We start from the raw sequence: 25,031 nt of genomic DNA, 5'->3' as shown, positions 1-25,031 counted from the left end.
TCCCTAACTTAGATGAGATGAAAATTAATTTCCTTGTTATTTATGAATACTTACAGTTAATTGCTTACCTTGCTCAAAGTATATCTAAAATGTCTAATTTCCTTGGCTTATTATACAGTAGGTGTAAGTGCTAAGAAGTATATTTAATGAGATGAATATGTGTCAGTATATATTTATGGATTTCCATACATTTTGTGTATGCAAGTTTTATATTATACACATGTGTGTGCGCACACTGACAAAAGCACCCAAAAGAAGACTAGGTGATTTTTCAACTTTTAGGAAAGCCAGTTTTTGCTCCCAAATGCTTAAGTACTAACTTTTGAGCAATGAGAAATCCCATATACTTTAGTTAAGCCTGGGTTTGTATAATTTGCTAAATCCAGCAGGTTCCCAGCAACCGAGTGATTTGGTCCTTCCTTCTCTGACTCTTATTAATGTAGTCAGTTTTAGAGGCAGTAATTTTCAGAAGAAGAAATATTTTTCACTTGTTGTAAGCATTTTATTTTCCATTTTGTTTCCCAGTTTAGATTATGGTTTTTAGTGCAAAAAAGAAATGTATTTGGGTAATTTAGTTTTGCCAAAGCAATAGCTGTCACCTTCAACACATTTATACTGGTTTGCTTTGTTCATAGGGCCTTTGAAGATGTGAAGATTTTCTGGCGTGTGACCTTTAATAAAACATCTGTTGTCCTTATGAAGGATGAAGTAAACCTGGCAAATGAATTGGTAGCTGTCGTAGGGACAACCACCTGTGTTGCAGGTCAAACTAGATGCAGTATCTCCATTAAAATAAAACCTGATAATGTGAGTACTCGTTATAAAATTACTTGGTTTTGCATGATGATTTACAGAAGTAAAAATGGTTCCTGGTATGAAATTTAATACATAGACTTTGTGCAAACTCCCATTTACTTAACTGGGAGTTTTAATCATAGTTGTGATTAGGTCACTAATTTGCTAGTGCTAAGAATTTCACAGAAGAGAGGTGCATGGGGTGGGAAGCTGAGGCAGTGCATCTGGACCCATCCTACAGTGGGAGTTTCTGATCTGGGCAGATGTCTTGGTAACCTGCATCTCTTCAGTGACTAGAGAGGATTGGCACCCAGGTAGGGTCCCCACAGAACTCCCTGAGATCTCACTGGTGGGCAGGCTATCAGGGAGCCAGGTGCTCTCTGCTTTCTCTCTACGTTGGAGGGATGAAAGAAGAGCAGAGGACTGTGAGATACTAGGTGATTACTTTTACAAAACAAGGCGCACAGTATATTCTGGGGTGTGTTGTATGAAAGGAAATACAGTAGGTTGCTATCATTTCAGTGAAATCTGTATTCATTAAGATGAGCTATTCCACATTGTAGCCAGGGTTGCAACTGTAAATGTATAGACTCTCCAGACTAAAAATGCCTGTCTATAAATTCCATAAAAACCTTTCCAGTCCATGAGAACATGAAGCAAACATAGCTCTATAAAAACATAGGCTTGATTAAAGCTTCACGCTCAGAAAAGAAGCTGTGCAGCTCTCTGCAGTGTTGTAGCACAGACAGGGCACAGCAGCACCAACCGGTGTCTGAGCCAGAGCACAGCCTTCTAAAGGTAGCTCTTCTCAGAGCTTTGTGGCTCCTTCCCCAACCCCCAACCATATGCTGGTGCTGCCTCCCATTTGCCTGTAATGCTGCTAGGTGGTAGGTACTGGTCCTTCTTTGGCAGTGTGTGCTGGGAATGGGGCTGGTGGGGGTAAGGTCGGGTATGCTGGTAGAGCTGCATTGTGCAGGGTGCAGTCAGGTATACCAGCATGTGGTGGTAATTAGGAGACTTATGGGGTGGGGACACTACAGTGTAAAGCCATTGCTGTAGTTAAGTTGGGTTGCCAATCCAAGAATGATTTGTTAAATATTTTTTTACTGATAATCCACACTTCTTTTACTGGCAACTAGTCTTTTTATTATGGTTTGAACCCAGCTTCTTATCCAGGGTCTGGTAGAAGGGTTACATTTGTATTATGTAAAAGCATGCCAGTGAAAAACATTTGGTTGTCAGTAAAAAGTTTGCGGATTGTCAACGTTTCTTTTTAAAAAATTGTCTTGTGTTGACAACCCTGATTGCAACTGGGATACACCAAAACACTTTGCATATGGTTTCACAGACTCGTAAATAATAACGATGGAGGGACCATGGAAGGTTTAGTCCATGACTCTTTCCTTACAGTAGTATGTGACCTGAGTAATTCCATCTGGTTATGTAGAACATATAGGCATGTTTCTACCATGTGTTTAAAGTAAAGCACGTATGTGTGTTCTTTCTTGAAATAGAGTTCAATACAAATTTTAACCTTGGTAACTAAGGCTTCTACATTACATTGGGATCTTTAAACTTGGTTGGCCTAAAGCATTGGTTCAAATGTTGAAGCATAGCAGTAATCCTTATATATTAATGAACAAGAAAGTTTAGTTTAGAAAACTATTCATGACATCCTCCCTTTAAAACACTGATAAAAAGAAGTATAATAAGGAAAACCATTCCTTATGGTTTTATGTTTTGCTTCTACATGTTAACTTCATTAGAGATGAATACAAATATACTACTGGTGCAGTGGCAGAGTGATTAAGATATCTCCGCAAATCCAGAGGTATTATCTGGAGCCTCACTCTAGGTTTGTTCTGAAAGTTGCCTCTCCCTTTCTACACCCTTCCAGCTCTGGTTGACTTTGCTGTACTTAAGTACCTCAACATTCAGACCTGGAGAGTCCAAATGGCCAGATGCAACTCTGACATTGCTCCCTTGAGTACTGGGGGCTACAGAAACTGGTGCTCATTAATCGTGCTAACTCAATGCACGGTTAGGTTCAAGAAAGAACGTTGATTTTTTTTTTAGATTGTTACCTTCAAGAACTAACAGAGAATTCTGTCCTGCACCCTGTGCTTTTCAATATGTTTATTAATCATTTGGATGCTAGAATAGACAGCTTAAGCACATTTTCAGACAAAATGAAATTGGGGAGGATTGTAAACACACTGGAAGACAGGAGAGGAATTCAGAAAGATCTTGACAGATTGGAAAGCTGGGCTGGAGCAAACAAGATGAAGTTCAATGCCGACAAATGCAAGGTGGTACATCTCAGAAAAAAATAACTAAAAATACAGATAGAAAATTGGTGACAGCTGGCTGGTTGGCAGCATTACAGAAAAGGATCTTGGAGTCTTGGTGGATCACAGACTTAATATGAATCTGCAGTGTAATGTAGTCACATGAAAGGTAAATGGGGTTTGAGACTGCTACAATAGAAGCATTAGGTGCAAGACACACAATGATAGTGTCTCTATACTCTGAACTGGTTAGGCCACATTTAATGTACTTTGTACAGTTTGGGGCTCCACATTAAAAAAAAAAAAACAGAACATGGAGAGGGTAGAGAGGTGGATGACCAAAATGATAAAGCGCTTGAAAGGCAAGCCATAGTGGGAGAGGTTGAAGGAAATAGGCATGTTCAACTCATGGAAAAGCTGCTTAAGAGTGGACTTGATAGATGTTTTAAATATCTGAAGGGCTGTCATAAAAATGAGGGAGAATATCTTTTCTCTCTAGGGGCAGAGAACAGGACATAGACCAGTGGATTGAAGTTGCAGCCAATAGGCTTATATTGGATATCAGCAAACCGTTCTTTGTGGTTAGATCAATGAGGCAGTAGAATAGACTGTCTACGGGAGTTGTGGAGTTTCCATCACTGGAGGTGTTGAAGAAGAGGTTGGATAAGCTTTAGTCAGAGATCATCTAAGAGTAGCTATGCCTGTGCTATACTATGGGTATTTCCCAAGCTTCTGGGTTTTGCTGGTTGCCACATGGGGCTGAGAAGAAATTCCCCCTCCCCTTGTTGCTACAAATGTCAGGGGGAGGGAGGGAGGGAGGGGTGGTTGTCTTGCAGTCAGCACCCAATGCTTTTGAGCAGCTAAGGCTGGATATTTTCACTGGGATTTGCCAGTGCTCCTTCTGGATTAAGCCCCTGAGGTTCTTGGCTTCAGGGTCAGACTGATAGCCATATTTGTGGTCAGGAAGGAATTTTACCCTATGGCCAGATTGGTACAGGCTGTGTGGGTTTTTGACTTATTCCGTAATGGGGTGGTGGTGGGGGAGGGAGGGACGCCCCTCCTCCTCATATTTCTCAAGTGTATTTTAACGGTGCTGACAGCAGAGGGACACTGGTCACCATTGTCCCCCTGCTCTACCAGTGGCAGGTTAGGGTGCTTGTGCTCTATGGTTGTGTGGCTGGGCTGCCTTTGTAGTTTTAGTAATAGATTAGAAGAAGGATTTGATTGGGATGGTTTAGATTTGGGTGGGCAAAACGGCCAATCTGGCCAGCAGCCAGGCTCCATTTCCCAGCAGCCCCTGCCTGCATGGCTTTCCTGCACAGCTGTGGCTGGGTTCTCCATGGAAACTTGCCCCAGCCATTCGCAGGGGCAGTTGGGAAATGGAGTCCACTCTGACCATATCCTGCCCGTGGGTTGAACTTTGCCTGTCCCTGGTTTAGATAGAAATGGTCCTGCCTCAGGCAGGAGGTTGGACTAGACCAGTGGTGATCCCTTCTAGGCATACTTGTCTCTGAATCTATGAATATGTGTGGCAGGGCCTAGTTATTTACAGTGTCTGGCTCAACCTCAGCTTAACTGGCTAACTATTAGATCCTGTTTTCATGGTGAAATAAGCCCCCCCAAATTCCCAAAACTAGATTAAAAAATGAATCTACTGAGATTAAAATAAGCTATATAATTTTCAGTGCTTGTATTTTTTCTGATCCTAAAAAGGTCTACATTTTCAAGAATTGTTGTTATCTCTAGCTTTGTGCCCGAATAAAATTAGAGCTTTCTAACTACCCAGTATTTAGAAAATTAGGTTATCTTTTAGATAATTTGGTTTCACAGTGGACTGTGGGTACAAAATAATATCCTATGAGATTTAGAACCAACATATTTATGGGGTTTTTTTAGAAAATAATTTACATTTGCTATATTTGTATTCAATAAAATGCTGAAAAATAAGTTTTTAGAATTGAATGAACAAAATCTCTCACATACTACTGAAATGCATCATTTATATTTCTAGACTGCATAGGAAGTACCAGAAGTCTCATGAGAGACTAGTAATATTTTTTTCACCTAGTTTGGAAGAGCTGGGAGTTTTTGACCCTTGTTAAGCATCTTAATGCATGCACATTTTCCAGGGGCAGTAGGAAATAGCTTATACTTTATACGCTTTTGCTAGTGTGAAAAGGGAATTGGAGGAGAAAATCTACACAAGATCTATACTTTGTACATGGAATTAATTTGAAAATTTGGCCCTTAAGATTCACTTTTATGGCTTGGCATGCACTGATTTTTATATGTTTAAGGTATAAGGAGATTATAAGGTTTCTTTACAATTTATGAAATATTTATGTTCCTTTCAGCATTATCCCTTTTAGGATAGTACTTCATCCTCCTTTGATGTGAATGACGAATCACTGTGATAACTGTTAGTACAAGGAATTTACTGTGGAAACAAACTCATAATTTTCTAACCCCCCCCCCCCCAAATAAAAAAAACCCCGAACAAACAAAATCAAAGGAATATGTTCTTTAGCACATGCTTCTCTTAGTATTGTTGGACATAACACTGATCTGGAAATATTTATTTATTTACAGGTACCTGAATTTGAAACTTATTTTTTCGTTGAGCTATATGAAGTAAGCTCAGGAGCATCATTGAACAACAGTGCCAGATTTGCTTACATAACTGTCCCAGAAAGTGATTCTCCTCGTGGCCTGATATATTTTGCTGTGGGGTCTCGTCTGGCTGTAGCTCATAAAAAAACCACTTTAGTCAGTTTGCAGGTGGTTAGAGATTCTAGCACAGCACTCACCATCTCAGTTAGCTACAGGACACAGGTAAGACTAGTGAATTAGTTTACGTGCTATATGCTCATCATTCTCTAAAGCAGCATTTCTCAACCTGTGCGTCATGACCCAAAAGTTGGTTGCAAGAATATATGAAAGGGTTGTGAACAAACTTTAAAAATGGATCAACAAACTTTAAAAATGGATTCTCCTTTAAAGTAGAAAAACATGGGAAATCATAGGCCGCTTGAGGCCCCCCATGCCGCATTCAGCACCCCCCCCCCCCGGAGTCGGGGTCAATATTGAGGTGCACAGGCAGGGCCAGGGGGCTGTTTTCGATTTAAACTATTTACTGGGTTGGGATTGGCCATCAATGTTTACAAATGTGTCCTGATACAAAAAAGTTGAGAACCACTGCTCCAAAGCATACGCTAGTGTGCTTAGCATTAGATTACTTTTTTGAAGAAATATTCAAGTTATTCACTGTAATAACTGTCATTACTTCCATTCTAGTCTAGCATCTTTTCCATTACAAAAATGATTTCATTTTGATCACATTATCAAAGTGATTATGTGCAAGGGGTCTTCAATGACCTCAAGGAGTAATCCTGAAGCATTAGCTAATTTACTATATTAGGTTTTTGCTGAAACTCTCCCTTTAAGAAAACTTCAGGCTTCTCCCTTTAAAATCAGGGTTCCATCACATCAGCATTTATACCCAACCAACTGCATTGCATGATTTCCTACGTTTAATTATGCCCAAAGAATATTTAGGAAAAAAATACTTTCATCAATATCTCGGGGACTGGCAAAGCCTTGAAATATTGACTTAAAAATACCCTTTTTATTAGCTGGAGAAGAGAAGGGTATAGGATGTTTAGGTTAGCACTTGGGCTTCAGGTATGCAGTGATCATTGAGGAGGAATTCTGCTACTGAAGCATTATGTTTTGGCGAATGAACATTCATTTCCGTATTTCATGAATAGAGTTCTAGAAGGGGCCTCAGGCTACTGAATCCAATCCCCTGCATTTTCAGGCAACAGTTCATCCAACTCACTGTAGCCACAACCGCATTATAAAAGCTAAATCATCACTCTATAAATAAAAAAAACAAAACAGGTAGGGGGATAAAAGCACCACCATTGCCTTGCTTAACACATGCTCGTGGGATCTTAGGAAAAGGACTATGGCTGACACAATACAAGAATACTGCTTTGCTATTCCCAGTCCTTGCCAATCTGATCCAAGGAAAAACTCCTTTTCAAACCCACATCTGGTGATCTTGACTCTTGAGCAGAAGAGCCAAGACACTTATGCTAGGTACCTGGCCAGTTTCAAAATAGTAGCAGAAGCAGCAATATACCTCAGTCTCTTAAGCTGTGGCCAATGTGCAGTGCTTTAGAGGAAGGTGAGGAGAAGAAAATAATCAGAGCTGACAAACTATTAACACAGAAAAATTCTTCCTAGCAACTACAGGCGACCAGCAGAATCCCTGAAGTACAGTATTATCAGATACCTTCCACACAAAGAAAATGTTACCTCTCAACCCCTTACAAGTAGATTGCAAATACTTGAGTCTATGTATCTTATGAACTAATTACTTATCTGAGAAGCCCTCATCCTATCATTCTATCCCATCGTTTCCTGAATTGCATCTTAATACAAAGTTGTGTGTTCTATTCTTTAATAATGCATGTGCATTGTTTAACTAGTCATGATATATCTCTCTGTTTCCATGAATTTGTTATCCAGTAGCTGGTCCCCATGTTCTAGCCAGATTGTATGGTTGCAAGTTTTCAAATTTTTGCTAGGAAAATATAGTAGTCCCACTGTCAGTAATCTGGTAAATGTAGAAGGAATGGCTATAGGCGTTTTCAACACGTACAGAGTATCACAAAGTTTAGGTCAATAAGGCTGAGTACAGATGGTCAAAAAGTCCAAGGTTAACTCAATTCAGTCTTTGCAGGTTAGTTTAAACTGCAGAGATTCAACTGAGAAACAACTGGACAGACACTCAGTTTTGATTCAGGAAATGCAGCCACATACATGCATTGGCTCAGGCCAGAAGCTGGGGGGCACTACAGTATGGCTCTCCGACATGTAGCTAGCACAGGCTATGTGTTCACTTCCTCTTTATGCTGCCCCCGAGGTCTCTGGGATTTGCAGTCCAGAATTACAGCAGCTAGACTCTGCACGGTCGCTCATCACTTCCTCTTCCTGCTTCCAGGTGCCTCTGGGATTTGTAGTCCACAGTCACAGCCAGCACTAAGTTTTTAGCACGGCAGGGCTGCTCTTTACTTGGGGAAAAGGAAGTTTAACCTCCCTCCATGGCCCCAGACCCCAGCGAGGTTTGCTTGGGGGGCAGCCCCTGCCTCCTCCCCTCCCCCCCATCCAACTCTTCTCTGCTGGAGCAGACAGCATAGCCCAGTCCAGGGCTGGAAAACATGCTGGCATGCTGGGGGACTGTGATTTAATATCTGCCAGGAAGGGGTCTTGGACAAAAGTTTCATAAACTGGTTTGACTCAAATCAGTTAAATCTGATACTACATTCAGCCAGGTTTATCTTAAACCAGTTTCAACCATTTTGAAACTGATTTATGTGCACTGAACTTTTGTTCTGTTACAGGTTTAAACCAGTTTCTGATTACTTAAACCTGTTTATGTGCAGGGAGAACGAAGAGTTTGGCCTCCTTCCCACAGTTTAGTTGAATTTCCTTTGCTCACTGCTATTAATTTCTGTCCCCGCTTATTTCTCTCATCCCTATTGGTTTTGGGAACCCAACTGGAAAGGATAAAAATCAAGTTTTTTCATAATTAGCAAAGATGGTGATTTCGTTGAAAGACAAGTCTGTACTAATGAGCAATCACAAGGATTTTCAATAATCTGCTGAGGAAAAATTTAAAAATGTTACTGCTGCCCACTAAGTATATTCCTTTAGTCAGTGCAAATAGCATTCGGAATGGATCTACTATTTGACATTAAAAAGGATTTCTTTTCTACTGCAGAGACGGAGAAGATTTGCCTGAAGGAAGCTTTAAGTTGTTATCGATATATAATGCTGAAGCTGTTTTTATTGTAAAATTTGAATAATAGCTCAGCATTTAATTTCTGTGTATGCATGGCTCTGGATGTATATATATGTGGGGCAAAAAGGAAAGCAGTGAAGAATGAAACAGTATTTCCATACACCAGGAGGGATAAGACCTTAGGAGGAAATGAAGACATTTAGTTCACCTACAGAAATCCCACATGGCTTGTCTTCCATTTCTATTGTGTAATGTTTGTCCTTCTAAAGGTATAGAAAGACTGATTTTATGGTTACATCACTGGACTTGAACTGACAATTATGGTTTAGTTCCTGGTTGGAGCATGGGCTTCCTGTGTAACACTGAGCAACCTCCTTGTGTCAGTTTATGCATTACCATAAAGTTACCCTGGAATTATTTGTTTGGTTTTTAAGGAGCTGAAAAGACCTGAAACTTCATATCACACCTTCATATCTCCAGCCATTGCAGGACAGGATTTTATTAGATCTGAAGGCATATTGACATTTGAACCTGGACAGAGAAGTGCTGTGCTGGATATAACACTGACTCCAGAAACTGGATCCTTAAATCCATTTCCTAAATGTTTCCAGGCCGTACTTTCTAATCCTACAGGAGGTGCCAGAGTGGATGATGCATATGGTATTGCCAACATCACAATTGTTGCAGATTCAGAGTCCTTGTCAGTATGGGGGCTGTTGGACCAGCTGTACCAACCACTTGATGAGACCATTTTGGATAGGGTCCTCCAGAATGTAAATATCAAAGTAGCCACAGAAACTACAGAAGAGCAACTCACTGCTGTGATGCACATAATAGATAAGGTAAATATTTATATATCCCCTCTGAAATTACTACTGACTTCTATAAGGGTGTAATAACTCTTGGTGTTGTGAACAGATCAAAATGATAATCAGCATCTATGACCAGATGAGAGAGTGCTACAATTCTGAAAACGTTGCTAATAGAAACCTGATAAAGGATATCAGAGACCAGTAAGACATATACTTGCCATTAAACTAATGGTGGCTACTTACCAAGAATTCAAAACCTATTTAAAAAGGTTGACAGTGTCATAAGAATTATCTTGTACTAAAAAAAACCACATTCTCTTTTGTGCCAAATTTCCATCTAGCGCAGTACTGTAAGAGAGCTTATTATTCCTGTTTGATTCATGCTGGTTCTAGACTGAGCACCAGTTGATTTGGCCTTTGCTGCTTTCCTAGCTCCTTTATACTTTTGCTTTCCTAGCTCCTTTATACTTTTGCAGTGGCACATGGGATCATTAAACACCTAAATATTTCATCTCAAGTTGCCAAGTACTGCAAGGATTGATTAAAGGCAACAGTTCATTTCATGTAATGGTGATATTTTGAGACTAGAATTGGAAAGATACATACTGAAGCAAGGTATGAGAGGTATTATTGTGTGTATGAGTAATATTATTGTGATTGGTTTCCATCATGCCTTAAAATTGAATGTGTGGCAAGGTTGGAACCACAATGGGGTCTCCAACCATCCCGAATGAAGTCCTCACAGCAGACAATCAGCTGGTTGTGCACCAGGGTTTGTTTGAACGGCCCTGGTGTGGTTCCTACCAACTGATAATCAGCTGGCTCCAGGACTATACTGGAACGCAAACATGCCTCGGTTTGGTCCCTACCGGCTGATGATGATTGTCAGCCAACTCCTGGGACTGCAAAGAGGTTAGCTGAAGCTCTAATGTGCGTTCAAGTCTGGAGATAATCATTTGATTGTCAGGCACCCAGCTTTCAATTTGCCACTTGCAAGTAGGACACAACTGATATCTGATCCCTGATCCTAAAGTAATGTGTCCTGCTATGTACATGTTGCATGGCAGAAGGCCAGACTGTGGGGATCAGATCCCATTGCACCTTTAAATGAATGTCTGTCAGCAGCTTATGTGGCATTTTCAATTCTTTCAAAAAAATCATCTCTCATACCTTGCTTCAGTCAAAAAAAAATTAAAAATGCATTTCATAAACAAATGTGACTGAAAATAAAACCATACATGATACATTTGCATAATTGTTAATGGGCTAAAATCACCAACTTTTTATTTCAAGTGTGCTTCTAAAAAGGGCGAACAAGAAGTAAATGCACTTTCCCTTAGTTTATATGTCAGTTATTACTTTGCTTGAGAAATAATTTTCAGTTTACGCCCTGAGATTTACAAAGAGCTTTCTGCAGGCCCATAACTGAGATTTTTGCAGGACTGGAGCAAAAATTAAATATTAAAAAGTTTTATTAATAATAAATTGTCTTTCCAAGTTTTGATGACATTTCTCAGTATAAATATAATTATGTTTATCTTAATTCCTAATGTCAGTGTTCTCAGACATAATTCTCAATTAAAAAAATTAAAGCAATAAATGTTTCTGCTACCTTTTTCATTTTTTTTCCTCCCAACTTAGGTAGCAGCTGAAGGTGAAAAACAGATCCTCGCTGATAAAAACCGAAGTCTGTTCTATGAAATACTCTGTGCTCTTGCTAGCCCAAAGCGTAAGGACACAAGGGGATACAGTCTGCTAGCTGAAATTACTGAGAAGTTTGCATTTTCCCTCTTGACCAGAATAAAATGTGGATCATCTGGAGAAAAGTAAATTATTTTTAATTCACAGTATGAGGAAGGAGTGCTGGACAATGTACTGCTGAGATCTTAAGAAAACTGAATTAAAATATATTAGGAGTGTACATTCAGACTTGCCTAGTGATGATGACAGTTATATTACACAGTTCTTATAGAGATGTACTTCATTCTACGGTATTCTCATAGGCTAGGTACAGATACTTAAAAAAACCAAGAAAGAATCAATATAAGTCGCACAATTTTCTGTAAGTGGTGTAGTTTAGATAGAAACAGAACACGCGTTTACCTTTGGTGATGGGGGGGCAACCAGACTGGGTTCTGCCATTTTTAAATCAGTCTGTGTGCCAAACTTCTGTTCTGTTATGGTTATAGACCAGTTTCATTATGTACTATTACTGCAGAATGCTGTCAGTACAATATTGTAAGGGTTGGGATGTGACTAGAAGTCAGAAAATATAGGGCCTTAATTGTGCAATATATTATGCATCGTTGGCTTCCACAAGTTCAGTAATGGAACTGGTCCCTAACTGCACTTATGAAAAAAAATATTGCATATCCATTCAATTAGTGCATATGCTAATGTATTTGTAGAAGTGAGTAGGACTAAGCCTGGACTGGGAATCTTAGTTCTTAATTAAGTTAGTTTATACAGTGCAATTTCCTACACTTTAGGATGCTTGACTGCATGTAATAACATTATTTTAACACAATTTTAAGGTGTTATTTCCCAGGTGTGTATATATTCGTATTTTTTTTGCAAATGAATGGTCCCTAGTTCTTAAACAAGTCCAACAATTAGCTGCAGAAGTAGGCATTTAGAGCATTAATCTGAATACAGTGAATTATACATGTGTAGGCAGTTCCATTTTACAGATTGTCTATCTGTATACAACAGATGAGGCAGATTTTTTCCCCAGAGAGGCATTGTTCTAGAGAGCATCAGGTATATCCAATAAGAACTGTGAAATGTCCAGAAAAACCCCAAACTAAACAAAAGCCAAAAAAAAAAGATCTGACAGTATTCACTAGATTAAGTGTGAACTGAGCCCACAGGCTTGTTCCTAGCTGTACGCAATATGTCCTAGGCTAAAAATGAAAAACACCAGTTCCCATTTTATCTTTCTCCTATCCTGAGATTCAGTTTTTAACCAAGATGCTGGGATAGTGGCCACAAGGCACCAATGGAGTTCTGACAAATTTTAATTGTAATCAGTCTTGAGCAAAACACCAAGGTAAAACAATGACTTCCAGATATTTATAAAGCAGGCCCTTCTGATTTAGTTTACATGGGGACAGCAAAGCCACCTCTCTTGCTTGTTTTGGCTTAACCAACTAGCAAAGTTCTTCTACAAACCATGCAGACATTAGATCTCTTTTTAAAAAAGCTATTATAAAAGGTAAAAAGTGTTAATTGACATAAATACAGCAGTTGTTACTGCACACCCTGTAGTGAAAGGATATATTTCTGTTCCACTTACAGAACTATTGCTCTTCTATTTCAACAGAGGTAAAACCATCCTTGACAGCTGCCCATATATTGCAATTATGGCCCACCACTGGTACCCTCAGCAAATCAATGGACACAAGTTTGATGGAAAAGAGGGGGATTCTATCCAGGTTCCTGAACGCTTGTTGGAGGTCTCTGTTGCTTCTTCCCTTCCTGGAGATGAGAAGTGTAAATTTGTGCAGTTTACAGAATACAGCAGCCAGCAGTGGTTTGCAACGGGTAATAAAGACCCTGCCCTGAAAAACAAGGTATGGAAATACTGCAGCTTCTTGTTAGGATCTCAGTTTGTTTCCAATATTGATTTTTTTTTTAAACTTTAATATTTGGAGCATGTCATAGTACATTCCAGGGAGTAGATGTACACAATTACATTTATTCACTAACCGCCAGATTCTAATTTCAAATGTATCTACATTGTGCTTGCTATTTCAGATATTTTCACTAAGTTTGAAAGGCCAGAGCTCGCTCCCACTGAAAGATAACAATGAGGTTATCTATCGGATTTATGCTTCGGACAGTCGTATTGTCCCACATAAATCTCTCTGTCTCCTTTGGAATCAGGCTGCAGGAAGGTATGTTTTATAAACACTATAGCTTCTAGGTATGCAGAATAAATGTGTGTGTGTGTCAACTATATTTTGGGCACTTTCCAATATAAAATAATTTTGCTTTTCTGGAATCAGAGCTACTTTATGATAATGCTTTTTGTTAGTCTGCGATACAGATTTGAACAAGTTTAAATCATCAGTCATTTTCAGTAGATTGCTCAGTATAACTAGTTAAGTAGTTGGCAAAAACTATGACCATTTTATTAGTTTATTTAAAAAAAAAAAAAGTGCTGCATTTCTCCATGCCACAATGAATTACTTTGGAGGGGGGACAGACCAAAATATCTGCATCCCTTCAACTTTCCTCACCCTTCTTTTGACTCATGGGAAGGTACACTGAGCTGAGTGCAGGAGACTGTAAGTTTTTATCTTGCTCCCCTAGCTCATGCTAAGTCTCTAGTGCAGAAGTACAGATTAGCTGGTGGTGTTTTTTCTTGTGTGATCACTTGTACATGCTGCCTTGGGTTAGCCTGTGGTTGCTTTGTTTCTCACCCTGTGGCAAATTAAATAACCCATTGTGGGTTGCCAAAGTCTTACTCAGTTTTGATTATCATTTTCATTATAATGGCCAAATTAAACCACTCCATTACTGGATTAAATACTTTCTGTTTTGGAAAGAAGAGGGGCAGCAGTATAATTGAGGTACTTTCTGATTCTACCTTTTATGCCCACTCTCTTTTGGGACACTTTTCTTTTCATTATTTTAGTACTTCAAATATGTGTCTAATTTTATGGAATAGGATACAGTGTCCTCACTGACACTTAAGGAGCTACCTGAAGCAACTTGGCCCAAGACCAAATAAAGCATGAACATTAAACAGGTTTAAAAAGGCACAAATATCAACATACAACAAACCATTCTCTATGGCCAGGTACAGACATTACACTTTTACCAGTAGAAGTGATTGGAAACCAATCTATACCCATAACAGAACAGATGCTCAGCACACAAAACCAGGCTATACCTGTAGCAGAAGTTTGGTGCACACAAACTGGTTTAAAAATGAACTCAATCAAAGATTTAGTTCCTTCCCCCCCACCCCCACTTCCCCTCACTACCCCCACCAAAGGGTGAATGTGTGTTCTGTTTGCTACTGATCTAAACTACGTTGATTACAGAAAAACAGGTAGCTTGGATTGATTCCACCTTGGGCTTTTGAATGTCTGTACCTAGCCCATGATACAAGCCAGGTTACAAAGCAAGTCATCATACCAATACTATAAGAGCTTTGAAAAATATGATCACAGTGATTCTTTAGTGCAGCTATTTTTCATGTTATATATTTACTTAGTTTCCAACTAGAAAAAGCAAAGAAAAGCTGCAAATACTATACAGATTTAATTTCAAGTAGAAAATGTAGTATGATGACTGCACCTGGAAGATGTCAGAGATTAATTTGTGAAGTCTGGAATTTTTAGTTTTTATAAGCATGTGAAAACAACACTTTTGCTGTCATTTTCAAGTCTGGTTAGCATGAGAATTAGACAAGGCCAGTTCCCTTGATATTTGCATAACACAAACTGATGTTTTGGGCAACTGGATGGATCATGCCTTGGATAAATACTTGACTAGTTCTACTTCTTAAAAATGAAATCCCCATATTATTTCTGGATTATAAAAGGCACTTTAATTTCAGGCTGATTTTATTTATTTATTTTTAAGAAATCAGTCTCTAGATCAACACTTGTGAATGAGGACTTTGTGAATCTTTTGTTTCTGCTATAGCTGGTTGTCTGATGGTCAGTTCTGCAGAGTGGTTGATGACACTTCAGACTATGTGGAATGCTCCTGCTCTCACATGTCCATTTATGCAGTCTATGCCCAGATGGACAAGCTGTCCTCATACAATGAAGCTTTTTTCTCTTCTGGATTCATCTGTATTTCAGGTAAGTTGGCATAGGATTGTTTGCTTGTTAATAGCTGTTATCATTTTGTTTTAAAAAAAAAAACATTGTAGCAAACCACCTTGTAAAAATTTGCCTTTGACAACTTTTAGGATGCTTCTGGCCTATTCAAAAGACGGAGAAGATGTTATGCCTTGATTAAAAAAAAAAAAAAAAAAAAAAAAAAAAAAAAAAAAAAGCAATTACAGGGAGATAATATTTATAGGCTTAGATGGAAAGAGTTTTCATTCCCCCTTTAAATCTGGAGCAAAAGGCAAAGGATTTTCAGGTCCTGACCTTACTAAAGCAGACCTAATGCTGGTCTGCTAACCAAGAATTCTCCTTGCATCAGGAAATCCATCAATGATGTAAAGTCAGTTTCCCTTTCTGCAGTATGCCACCTTCCAGTCTTCAAGGGCTTAACTTCACTTTGTAAAAGTTCCATCACCCTTTTCCAGCATCAATACTGTAAATATCCATACTTGATACAGATGGAACCTGGGATTCGGAATCAGACCCAACACATCTGCCTGTCATAAAACAATGCTACAAAGTGGGAAGCAAGTTGTACTACATTTGCATTGCTAAGTTGTACTACATTTGCATTGCTATGAACACAGAACACTTCATAGACTCATAGAAAATTAGGGTTGGCAGGGACCTCAGGATCTCCCCGGATCTCCTGGGGTCAAAAAAAAACTCCGTTCTGCAAGGGGGAGCACCCTCATGTGTGGTGCATGGCACCATGGACAGGTCTGCGGCACCACAGATGAGTCTGTGGTGTCACACACTGCACATCTGCGTTTGTCTGGATGCAGCCATAGTATTTGGGAGAAACATCAGAGCTGCCCTGGTGGTTCTGCACTATTACAGAGTCTGAGGACAGCTCTAAGGGAGGCTTAAACATGGACCAAGCCTTAAAATTCCTCCCGGTCTGGGAAGAGCAAGGCATGAAGATGGCATATAGGAGATGAGGATTCTGGAGATTGTTCTTTAATTAACTTATTGTCTGAAACACTGAGTATATTTATTCCTATTTCTGAGAATCTTTTGCATTTTTTCCTGTTGCTGTAGGTTTCACTTTGGCTATTATTTCACATCTTTTCTGCACCAGGAGTTCAATGTTTGCAGCTAAACTTCTTACTCATATGATGGTTGCCAGTTTGGGTGCTCAGGTAGGAAAAGACAAAATTTAAAGTCTCTGTATTTGAATTGAGGCACCCTCTCCTTTTTCAGCTCCCTGTGGATGTTCCTGAATAGTGGTGGGAGGATTTTTTTTTGTATTTTGAGAGAGAACAAAGCACAAGACACTTTTAATGGCAAATCACAAATGGTTATAAAAATAACATTGATAATTAGGTGAAAAATATACATTTTCAAACAGTATACAGCAAATATTATTGCAATAATATTAAAACAACTGTGCTAACCATAATACTGTACAATTCTTGATGAGGATGGTGGGAACATTCAATTTTAGCTGAGAATAAAAAGTGTCTGTGCTAACAACATAATTTATTTATATCACTTAATGCTGAACAGGCAGAAATAACATGAGAAGAATGAAAAAGATTTAGTGTATGTTTTTCTATGAGCAATAGGGCCTGGGGAAAAAAATCTTCCTACAAATTATGGTAGGATGAAATTTCCAACAATGCAGGTTTACTATATTTAACACAGAGGCGCAGGTCTTGGTTGAGAATTATTGGTCATAATACAGTTAATGAAGCAACTAAATATGGTAGTACAGAATTGACTGAACAGAAACATGGATGCCATGAGCTTCCAGGTGACTTTGGCAGTCGAATAGTACATGCTGTCAGCAAAGTTCAGGTTTCTGAAATGGGGAGAGCAGGAGAGGCCACCAGTGCTTCAGGGGTGTCTGCACCCCTCAGCTCCCACCCTCCCCCTCTTTCACTGCAGTGACAGACTACCATGGGAGCAACAGCCGGAGACTTTCAAAATAATCCCCCTCCCTTATAGCACTCTGTCTTTTCCCCTCTGTGCTCAGTGGCATCTCCCCTCCCCTTGTGTTCTTTTCCTTTTCCTCTCCACTTATGCCTCTGGGTACAGGAAACAGAGCTGTTGATCTGGCCACTTTTGCCCTGCTCGAGCTGGGGCTCTGGAGAGGCAGGCTCAGCCAGGGACAGTGGCGGGGCTTTCTTTTCTGCAACTGCTTCTGGGTTTGCAGGGAACACGCAGGAGGAGCAGGAAGGGAGAGGGGAACCTGCCAACTACCCCGACTGCTGCTGTCCCTTGCTCAGCCCTGGTGACAGTGGGGGTTCCCCCTTCTTGTACCCAGGAGCCTGAGAGGAGGGAGGCAGGAATATAGGAGGGAAAGTGAGGACAGAGAGGAAGGGGAGAATTCTTATCTGGTTTGGAAACTTTTTTGCTACATTTTGGTGTATTTTCCATATATCTCTGTGTATATTGGCAAGATTTATCCCGTCAAGCATTTCCTGGTTCAACATCTCTGTATGCCTGTACGCTGAACAGAAAAAACAATAGAAATAGATAATGAACAGGTGCATGAGCCGGGCAATAAATAATTAATATTTTGCTCTAAAAAAAAGTGGTTATTGCAATACTGCTTTTATACCTATGGCCATGTGTGTGGAGTAGAGTGGCTAGATTCTAGGCTGAGCTCTCCATTAAACAAATCAAAAGTACTTATCAAGAAAATTATATGCTAGCAGCAGCCCAAATGGTCTTGTGTTAAGCTTGTGGATCTTTTTGTACTCTTTTTGTGACCCATCTTGGCTGTGGTCTGGCCTAACTGCTGCTTCATTAAGTATCTGTAGAGACCCATTTTCCTTAATTAGAGTTTACTTGGCTGCATTCACCAACTCTTTAGATTTTGGCATCAGTATTTTCATAGGGTTTAATTATAGTAACTTTAGATTGAAAGCACTATACATATACCATAGCAGACAAACTGAGGTTTTCTTACGTCTAAAGACATACAAAAAACTCTGAACAAAAGCAAAGTGGTAGAGCGTGCGGGTGTGTGTGTGTGTTATTCAGACTCATCTATTACAAGAGTAGACTGGAGGATGGGCTTGGGTAGTAGTCTGAGATGGTGTGATCTACATTCAAGCCTCTACTGTGCCTAGTTCAGAGCAGATTTTTTTTCCCTGTTGCAGATCACTTCCAATCAGGCAAAACATAGTCTTGATCTAGGCTCCTATCTGTCAGGTCAGTACTCTGACTATTGTAGAACTAGTCTCCCTCTTGCCCTTATCCAAAAACATTATGAATGAAAGTTTATGCAAAACCAGTACAAGTCTGTTAAATGCTTCAAATTTAGTTAAACAAACACCTTGAGAATGAAGGCTATGTTGAGCAATACAGTTTAAAAATGCTTCCTTGGATTTTTTCTGTCTTTTCCTGTGAAATCCTTTTAACATTGTTGAAAAACATTTGTATTTTCAAATTTGTTTCATGTTGAGACATCATATTAAAAATGCCAGACATTAGACCAGGGGTGGGAAAAATATGCCCCAGGAGTGGGAAGGACTTTGTCTGGCCCACGGTGGGGCCCTCAGTCCTGCCTGGCCCAGGTGCTCTCTGGTCGGTAGTGCATCCCGCTGCTCTCTGGGCATGCAACAGGGCTGCAGCTGGACTGTCTTTCTAGGTAGCAGCTCCTTGATGCCGCCACCATGGGCCCCATCCCTGTGGTACTGGTGGAGACCCATGTATATAACCCCAACCCCAGCCTGCCCCACACCTACTCAGGACTCGGCCCAGTGGAGTGAACCAGCTCCAGACCAGCTGGAACCCACATGCACAGCCCCAACCCTGGTCCACCATGCTCCTGCTCTGGACTCACCCATTCATGCTGAGCAGCTGTGGCAGCAGCCGAGCAGAAGCTGCTGCTCAACATGGGGGGAAAAGGCCCTTCTTGCTGTAGTTGCCCAGATCCCCTGCCGAGGCTGACCTGTAGCTCCTCTGCACTGCCACCACTGCCCTGCTGGGTGGCCTGGAGGCAGCAGTGATGGTGGTGGAGAGGAGCCGTAGGGCAGCCCAGGCTCAGGCTTTGGGGGACTGCAGCAAGAAGAGCCTGGCAATGATGAGGGGGAGGGGTTGCTTTTCCCTTGTGCGGAGCAACAGCTTCTGCCTGGCCACTGCTGCTGTTCAGCATGGGCAGATGGTCCGGAGCAGGCGCAGGGTTTTGCTGGGTTCAGGGCTGTGTGTGCTGGTTCCAGCTGGTCTGCTCTGGCTGGGGTGAATCTGGATCAAGCTCTGGGTCAGGGTCAGAGCTGGGGTTGTATGCTGTTGGTGGCGCTGGGGAGGAGTCACAGTGTGCATGGGCTCTGGGCTGTTGTGGGTGGGGGGTGCTGATCAGCATTAGACTTAAATTGCAGCCTAGCAGTTCATGTCAGATAACAGTCCTGTCTCCTCTGGTCTGTCACTGAAGGGTTACTTCCCTCTGGACAAAGATTAGAAGCAGTTCAAGCAGTGTTGACAAATTAAGTTTCTCTTCCTACCAAGAGTTCTGTGATTATGGAACAGCACCTGTGCATTCATTCAATTCTTGACATTTTTAAAATTTTTCTTTCTTGAATTTATGCATTTTGGGGAAGCTGTGAATTATCTTTTTCTTTTACCCTTTTTGTGTTCTTTCATTTAAAAAACTGGAACTTGGCACAACAGTCAAGGTAATGCAAATAAGGAAAAAGAATCTGAAATGCACGTGCCTCGTGGAATAGAAAAATGTGAGAGGTAGTAAGAGGAAAGTGGACTTATGATGGGTAGTGGACGACAAAGTAGGCATGGGTTTGTAAGGCAGCTTAAATACTCCAGTAATGCAAGTACAGAGCTATCATTTCGTGAAGTAGGAAGACTGTAGTGTGTGTTCAAGTGTCTGGTGCACAGATTAATGGATTTAGTTCTAATCACTGCTTTAGAACAGGGGGGTTGGCAGCCAGATCCAGCCCATGAAGCCATTAGATCTGGTCCATGGATGTGGGGCTTCAGTGACATTCAGCAGCAGGGGGCTTTGGCAGCACTCACTTGCCCTCCTGCCATGGGAAGAAGCTCCAGTTGTGGGCCATCTCCCTGTGCCACCGCAGGGAAAAATAGCAGCAACAGGCACTATGCCTGTGCCACTGTGGAAGAAAAGCAGCAGCAGCGACTGGATCATAGTGGCCACCTTCCCCCCTACCTCTGACCTGAACTGGATCATTCCTGCCTGCAGCCTAAAAAGGGTGCTGACAGCTGCTTTACAAGGGAAGGGAATACAAAGGAGTCAAGGCAATGCAAAGAAAAGCCAGGAAAATAATGGACCAGCCTGAGGCCTTTATCTGCTCAGTACTTTATGCATGTGTTTCCTCCCCTGTATGCTTATCACAATTCTGTTAACCTGACTATACAATTCAAGTCCTATATTTTTTCTAAATGCTAGATATTTTGGAAATATTACTAGTAGAATATCTTACTCCTTTCCCCATTTGCTCCACTTCCACTGATACTGCAGTCTTCAAAAATCAGTCCCCATTCCATTTTGCTGTGTTGGAGGCCTTGTATGAAGGGAATGACCATGTCTAAAGCAGCTAGCAGGGTTGGGGATCAATAGGAGGGAGGGCATCTGCAGGGGCAGTTGTGTAGACACTCAATTTCTGCAAATGAAGGAAGGAGTAGCCGCCTGGAGAGCAGCTATTTAGGAGGAGAAAATGGCTTCACAGTACAGAGAAAGTGGAAAGGAGGTGTTCAACAGGAGCCAAATTAACTTCTCAGCTGCTGAGCAACTTGAAGGAATTTGCTAACCACCTATGGCAGGTCTATGGTCTTCCCTAAAGTAATGCTGGTCCTGGCTAGAGAGTTTGTTGTGAGAAAAACTAAATATATATAATCTAGCTAAGTGACAACAAATGAGGAACATAATATAAGCCTACAAAGGGAGTGTTGGTATAATAGGACATTCAGAATGTCATTGTAAGTCTTTGATTTTAGCAAACTAAGGAACCTGTATGATGGGTGTTTATTCTGAGATATTTACGTTAACATCTGGACTGTTGTTATGTGAGAATCTATACTAAATGGCCCCCTATATAAATACAGAGAAAATGTTAACAGAAGATGAGTATTTTGTTCTTTTTAGGACATGTAGGGAGGATAAATCTGGTACACTATCAATTAGATAGACTATCCACCTAAACCTTGTTCTAACTAGGCTATCTATCTATAGAGAAGTATTCAAGAGACAAGGTGAACTATCTTTATCTTGAGCTAAGTTTCTTTGTGTTAGAGCCTAACATTTATATTTAAAAAATAGTTTCAATGGTGGGGTCTTGTATAATCCAGTATCAGAGAAGGCGCTTCATTAGGATGCTGCCACTGACTAGTTGGCTATATGCATGTATATTTTTAACGGTAAAATTTTTTAAATGCTTTTGATTCCCAAATATAGTATTCAAGTGACATTTGTTTAAACCTAATGATTCAGGAGAGAGTATGTTCCTGGACTTCTCCAGTACTTTGAAAATATAGTAACCAGGACATTAATTAGGGTTGCTTTAATCTTAGTTTGAATGCATTAATTTGCAACAAACTGCAGGTGGCAGTCAAACACCTTTTCACCATGGCTGCTGAAGAAACTTGCTTTTCCAGTACAGAATTCTTCTTATGGCTGAAAGTAGTAATTGAATATCTTGGACCATGTTGTTGAATTGTGGTCCTGATGATCTTTAGAGCAGTGGTTCTCAACCTTATTTGACTCAAGACACCTTGGAAAATGACCTCTCTTAATCATTCATTAATTTTTTTACTATGGAAAATAATAGAACAGTACTTATGGTGCAAAGAACAACAGGTCCTTTTTGGATTCCTATTTGAAATGTCTGGGTTTATCTTTGTGAGCCATGTATAGGTGTTTGCACACCTAGCCGTGCTAATATTGCACAGCATGCCTAGAAGGATCTTGTGTCACCCTGGTTGAGAATCAATGCTTTAGAGCTTCTCTCATAATGATGGCGCTTCGGTAAGTCTTCACAAATTGATGTTTCTGCATCTAACAGATCAAATTTTAGGTAGTTAATTCATCTCCTCTGAAAGACATGCAAACTAAAATCTATCACTTCTTTGAAGCACGTAGGCTGAAGTTTATCTACAATATTACAAAGCCTCCAAAACTCATTTTTTCCAAGATTATTAATTTCCAAAATAGAAGGGTTTTTTTTTCATGTAATAGTCATAAAAAGCACAGCATCAATTAAGATTAACTGCTAGAAATTGGCATGGTTCAGGAGAAAATCTGTAGTTTTCAACAATTTAGGATGCAGACAATTTTGAGAACCCCTCTGCTATCAAAATAGTCATTCTAATCAATACTCCCCATTCCAAATAGATAAAGAAGTCTTTAAGAGGAATGTTTCTTTGTTTGAAGAACCCTTAGGCTGCAGCAGCACCACCCACCTAGCCATACTGTCATAATAAATATAATCACTCTTAAACCTTTGGGCCAAATATGTCTGCTGTATTCCCATAGCATATTAGGAAAAGTTAGATCTACTACAGTAAATATGACTTGCAATAACTTTCTTCAGATGTGCCATTCACTGAACTCTCTCATAAGTTTTATTCTTTTTAAAAAGAACCATAACAATTTCATCTGTAGCTATAATCTTTCTTAAAGATAATACCAAAAAATAACACATGGAGAAGTTGAAGATTACCAAGAATGAACATTTGGTAGAATTGTTTCTTCTTGGATCTGGATCACAAACAGAAATTCTAGTGACAGTGTAGCAGAGGCCTGGCGTGAATACTGGCTGGTAATTGTATGTATGCAGGAGAAAGTGTTTGGGATGCATGGGAGAAAAAAGTATTGCACTGGAACATCCAAAGGTGAGCAGGGAGCAAAGAGCTAATGGAGCAGCTAAGGGTGTCTGGACTGGAGCATGGAAGGGAAGAACTGCCACGCTGAAGCCAAATTTCAGTTCAGAAGATGCAAACTCTGCAGGAAAAAAAATTTGCAAGTTCTTTTATTTTCCTTGTGCAACTTTGGAATTTTATATCTGCTCAAACAGTCTTTAACCTTAAAAAAACAAAAAAACCCCAAAACACACATACTTCCCCAGCAGCCTAAATAAATTCTCAGTTCACCTTCACCTACCCTCTACCTCAAACAAATTAACATTGACCTGGAATTACAAACAGTTATAAACAGCAGTGGGTAGGGAAGTAGTTAAAAGGATATTGAAAATGTAAAACATTTAGATTGAAAATTAAAAGTTAATATTGTACTTCAAAAAAAGCCTTGTAAAGTCATCCAAAGAACTCTACTGTTTCTACTGTTCTATAACACTGCTCATAAAATACTTGAAACCCCAGAGACAGTCCTGAGCTCAAATGGTACAAATCTAAATTGCACCTGTAATTCAGACAATTGAGAAGTATCATCCAAAATCTGCCCTGTATTTCATAACCTATTTGTCTGCTCCTGAAGAATTTAGGTTGAGGTGTAACCTGCCTTTTGTTATCACCAGAACTTACTGCTGCCTGCTTTATACAGCTACCTGGAGAAAACAAGGTTTTAAATAACTTTTCTGAGAATTGTTTGAAATATTTCCCCAAATATAGCCTTTCTATTAAATGCAACTAAGGGTATTTTTCCTGGTCCCACTTGCCAAAGTAAGCCTTCCCTTCACTCCTCCAAGTCTACGAAAACTAAATGGACAGAATATATACCCAAGCAAAGAATTAAACACTCACCCTCTTTCCAGATAATCTAATAGTAGTCCATCTAAATCCGAACTCCTTTTAAACTATAAGCGAGAAGGACTTGCCACTTATTAAGGATGTATTTGGTAGCTGTGTTGGTCTGAGACCAAAAGAAATGCAAAAATATAGAACTCTTCATTCAGAGATGATGCCTTATTAGACCAACTGAAAAATTGCCAAAAAAAATATTTTTCTGCAACCTTTTGGGGGTCACACACCCTTCACCAGGCTCAGGTAAAGTTCAAGGTGGTAAAAAGTCCCCATATGTAGGAAATAAACTCCACTGGTAATTATTCCCTTACTGTGCCACATCATACATCAACTAAAACCAAATCCATGCTTGGATCAGAGTGTAGCCTTAATCCAGGTATCTCTCTGCAGGTCTCTCTCTTCTCAAGAGAGCTCTTTCTTTGGCCCCACCTTTAGACACCATCATCTAACCCATTAGTTATTCTTCATTCAGTTTTTGGGTAGGTGAGGCCTCACTGAAAGTCCTCTCTAATATATTCATGTTGTTTGCATAGTTTTGGACTATAAGTTTTTTCCATATCATATGTCACAGCAAAATTGCAGGTCTACATTGTCTCTCACAAAGAAGCTCTAGTGGGAGCAGGAAAAAGAAGGACTTGACTCTGAAACAGAAACTGGCAGCTTGGAAATGAGCACTTTGCCACAAGTTCATAGAATTTTCTTACTCTTAGCTTCTCTGCGACATCATTGCCTCCCAGAATCAAACCTTGTGTACAAGTGTTAGTACTCCACATACCTCAGTGTCAGAAAAGCTGGCTAT

The 25,031-nt window shown here is 40.0% G+C and overlaps 1 protein-coding gene and 1 long non-coding RNA gene across 2 annotated transcripts in view; one reads left to right on the top strand and one right to left on the bottom strand.

Annotated features, from left to right (window-relative positions):
* Window positions 1-25,031, top strand: part of ADGRV1 (adhesion G protein-coupled receptor V1) — a 253,979-nt gene that overhangs the window by 216,096 nt on the left and 12,852 nt on the right. The window contains 8 exon segments of the mRNA XM_025204476.1: window positions 636-807; window positions 5,673-5,915; window positions 9,327-9,734; window positions 11,346-11,530; window positions 13,027-13,276; window positions 13,461-13,600; window positions 15,363-15,523; window positions 16,595-16,695. Coding sequence (XP_025060261.1) covers window positions 636-807; window positions 5,673-5,915; window positions 9,327-9,734; window positions 11,346-11,530; window positions 13,027-13,276; window positions 13,461-13,600; window positions 15,363-15,523; window positions 16,595-16,695 — 1,660 coding nt within the window.
* Window positions 21,809-25,031, bottom strand: part of LOC112550339 — a 59,409-nt gene continuing 56,186 nt past the window's right edge. Inside the window, exons 4-5 of the long non-coding RNA XR_003094129.1 lie at window positions 23,194-23,474; window positions 21,809-22,529 (exon numbers count right to left, since the gene is read on the bottom strand). This is a non-coding gene — a long non-coding RNA (uncharacterized LOC112550339). The remainder of the gene's footprint in view (window positions 22,530-23,193; window positions 23,475-25,031) is intronic.

This window comes from Alligator sinensis, unplaced genomic scaffold (assembly GCF_000455745.1).
Source record: "Alligator sinensis unplaced genomic scaffold, ASM45574v1 scaffold218_1, whole genome shotgun sequence".
Taxonomy (NCBI): Eukaryota; Metazoa; Chordata; order Crocodylia; family Alligatoridae; genus Alligator; species Alligator sinensis.
The sequence above is the reverse complement of the archived record's forward strand: the minus strand, read 5'-3'. Positions and strand labels throughout refer to the sequence as shown.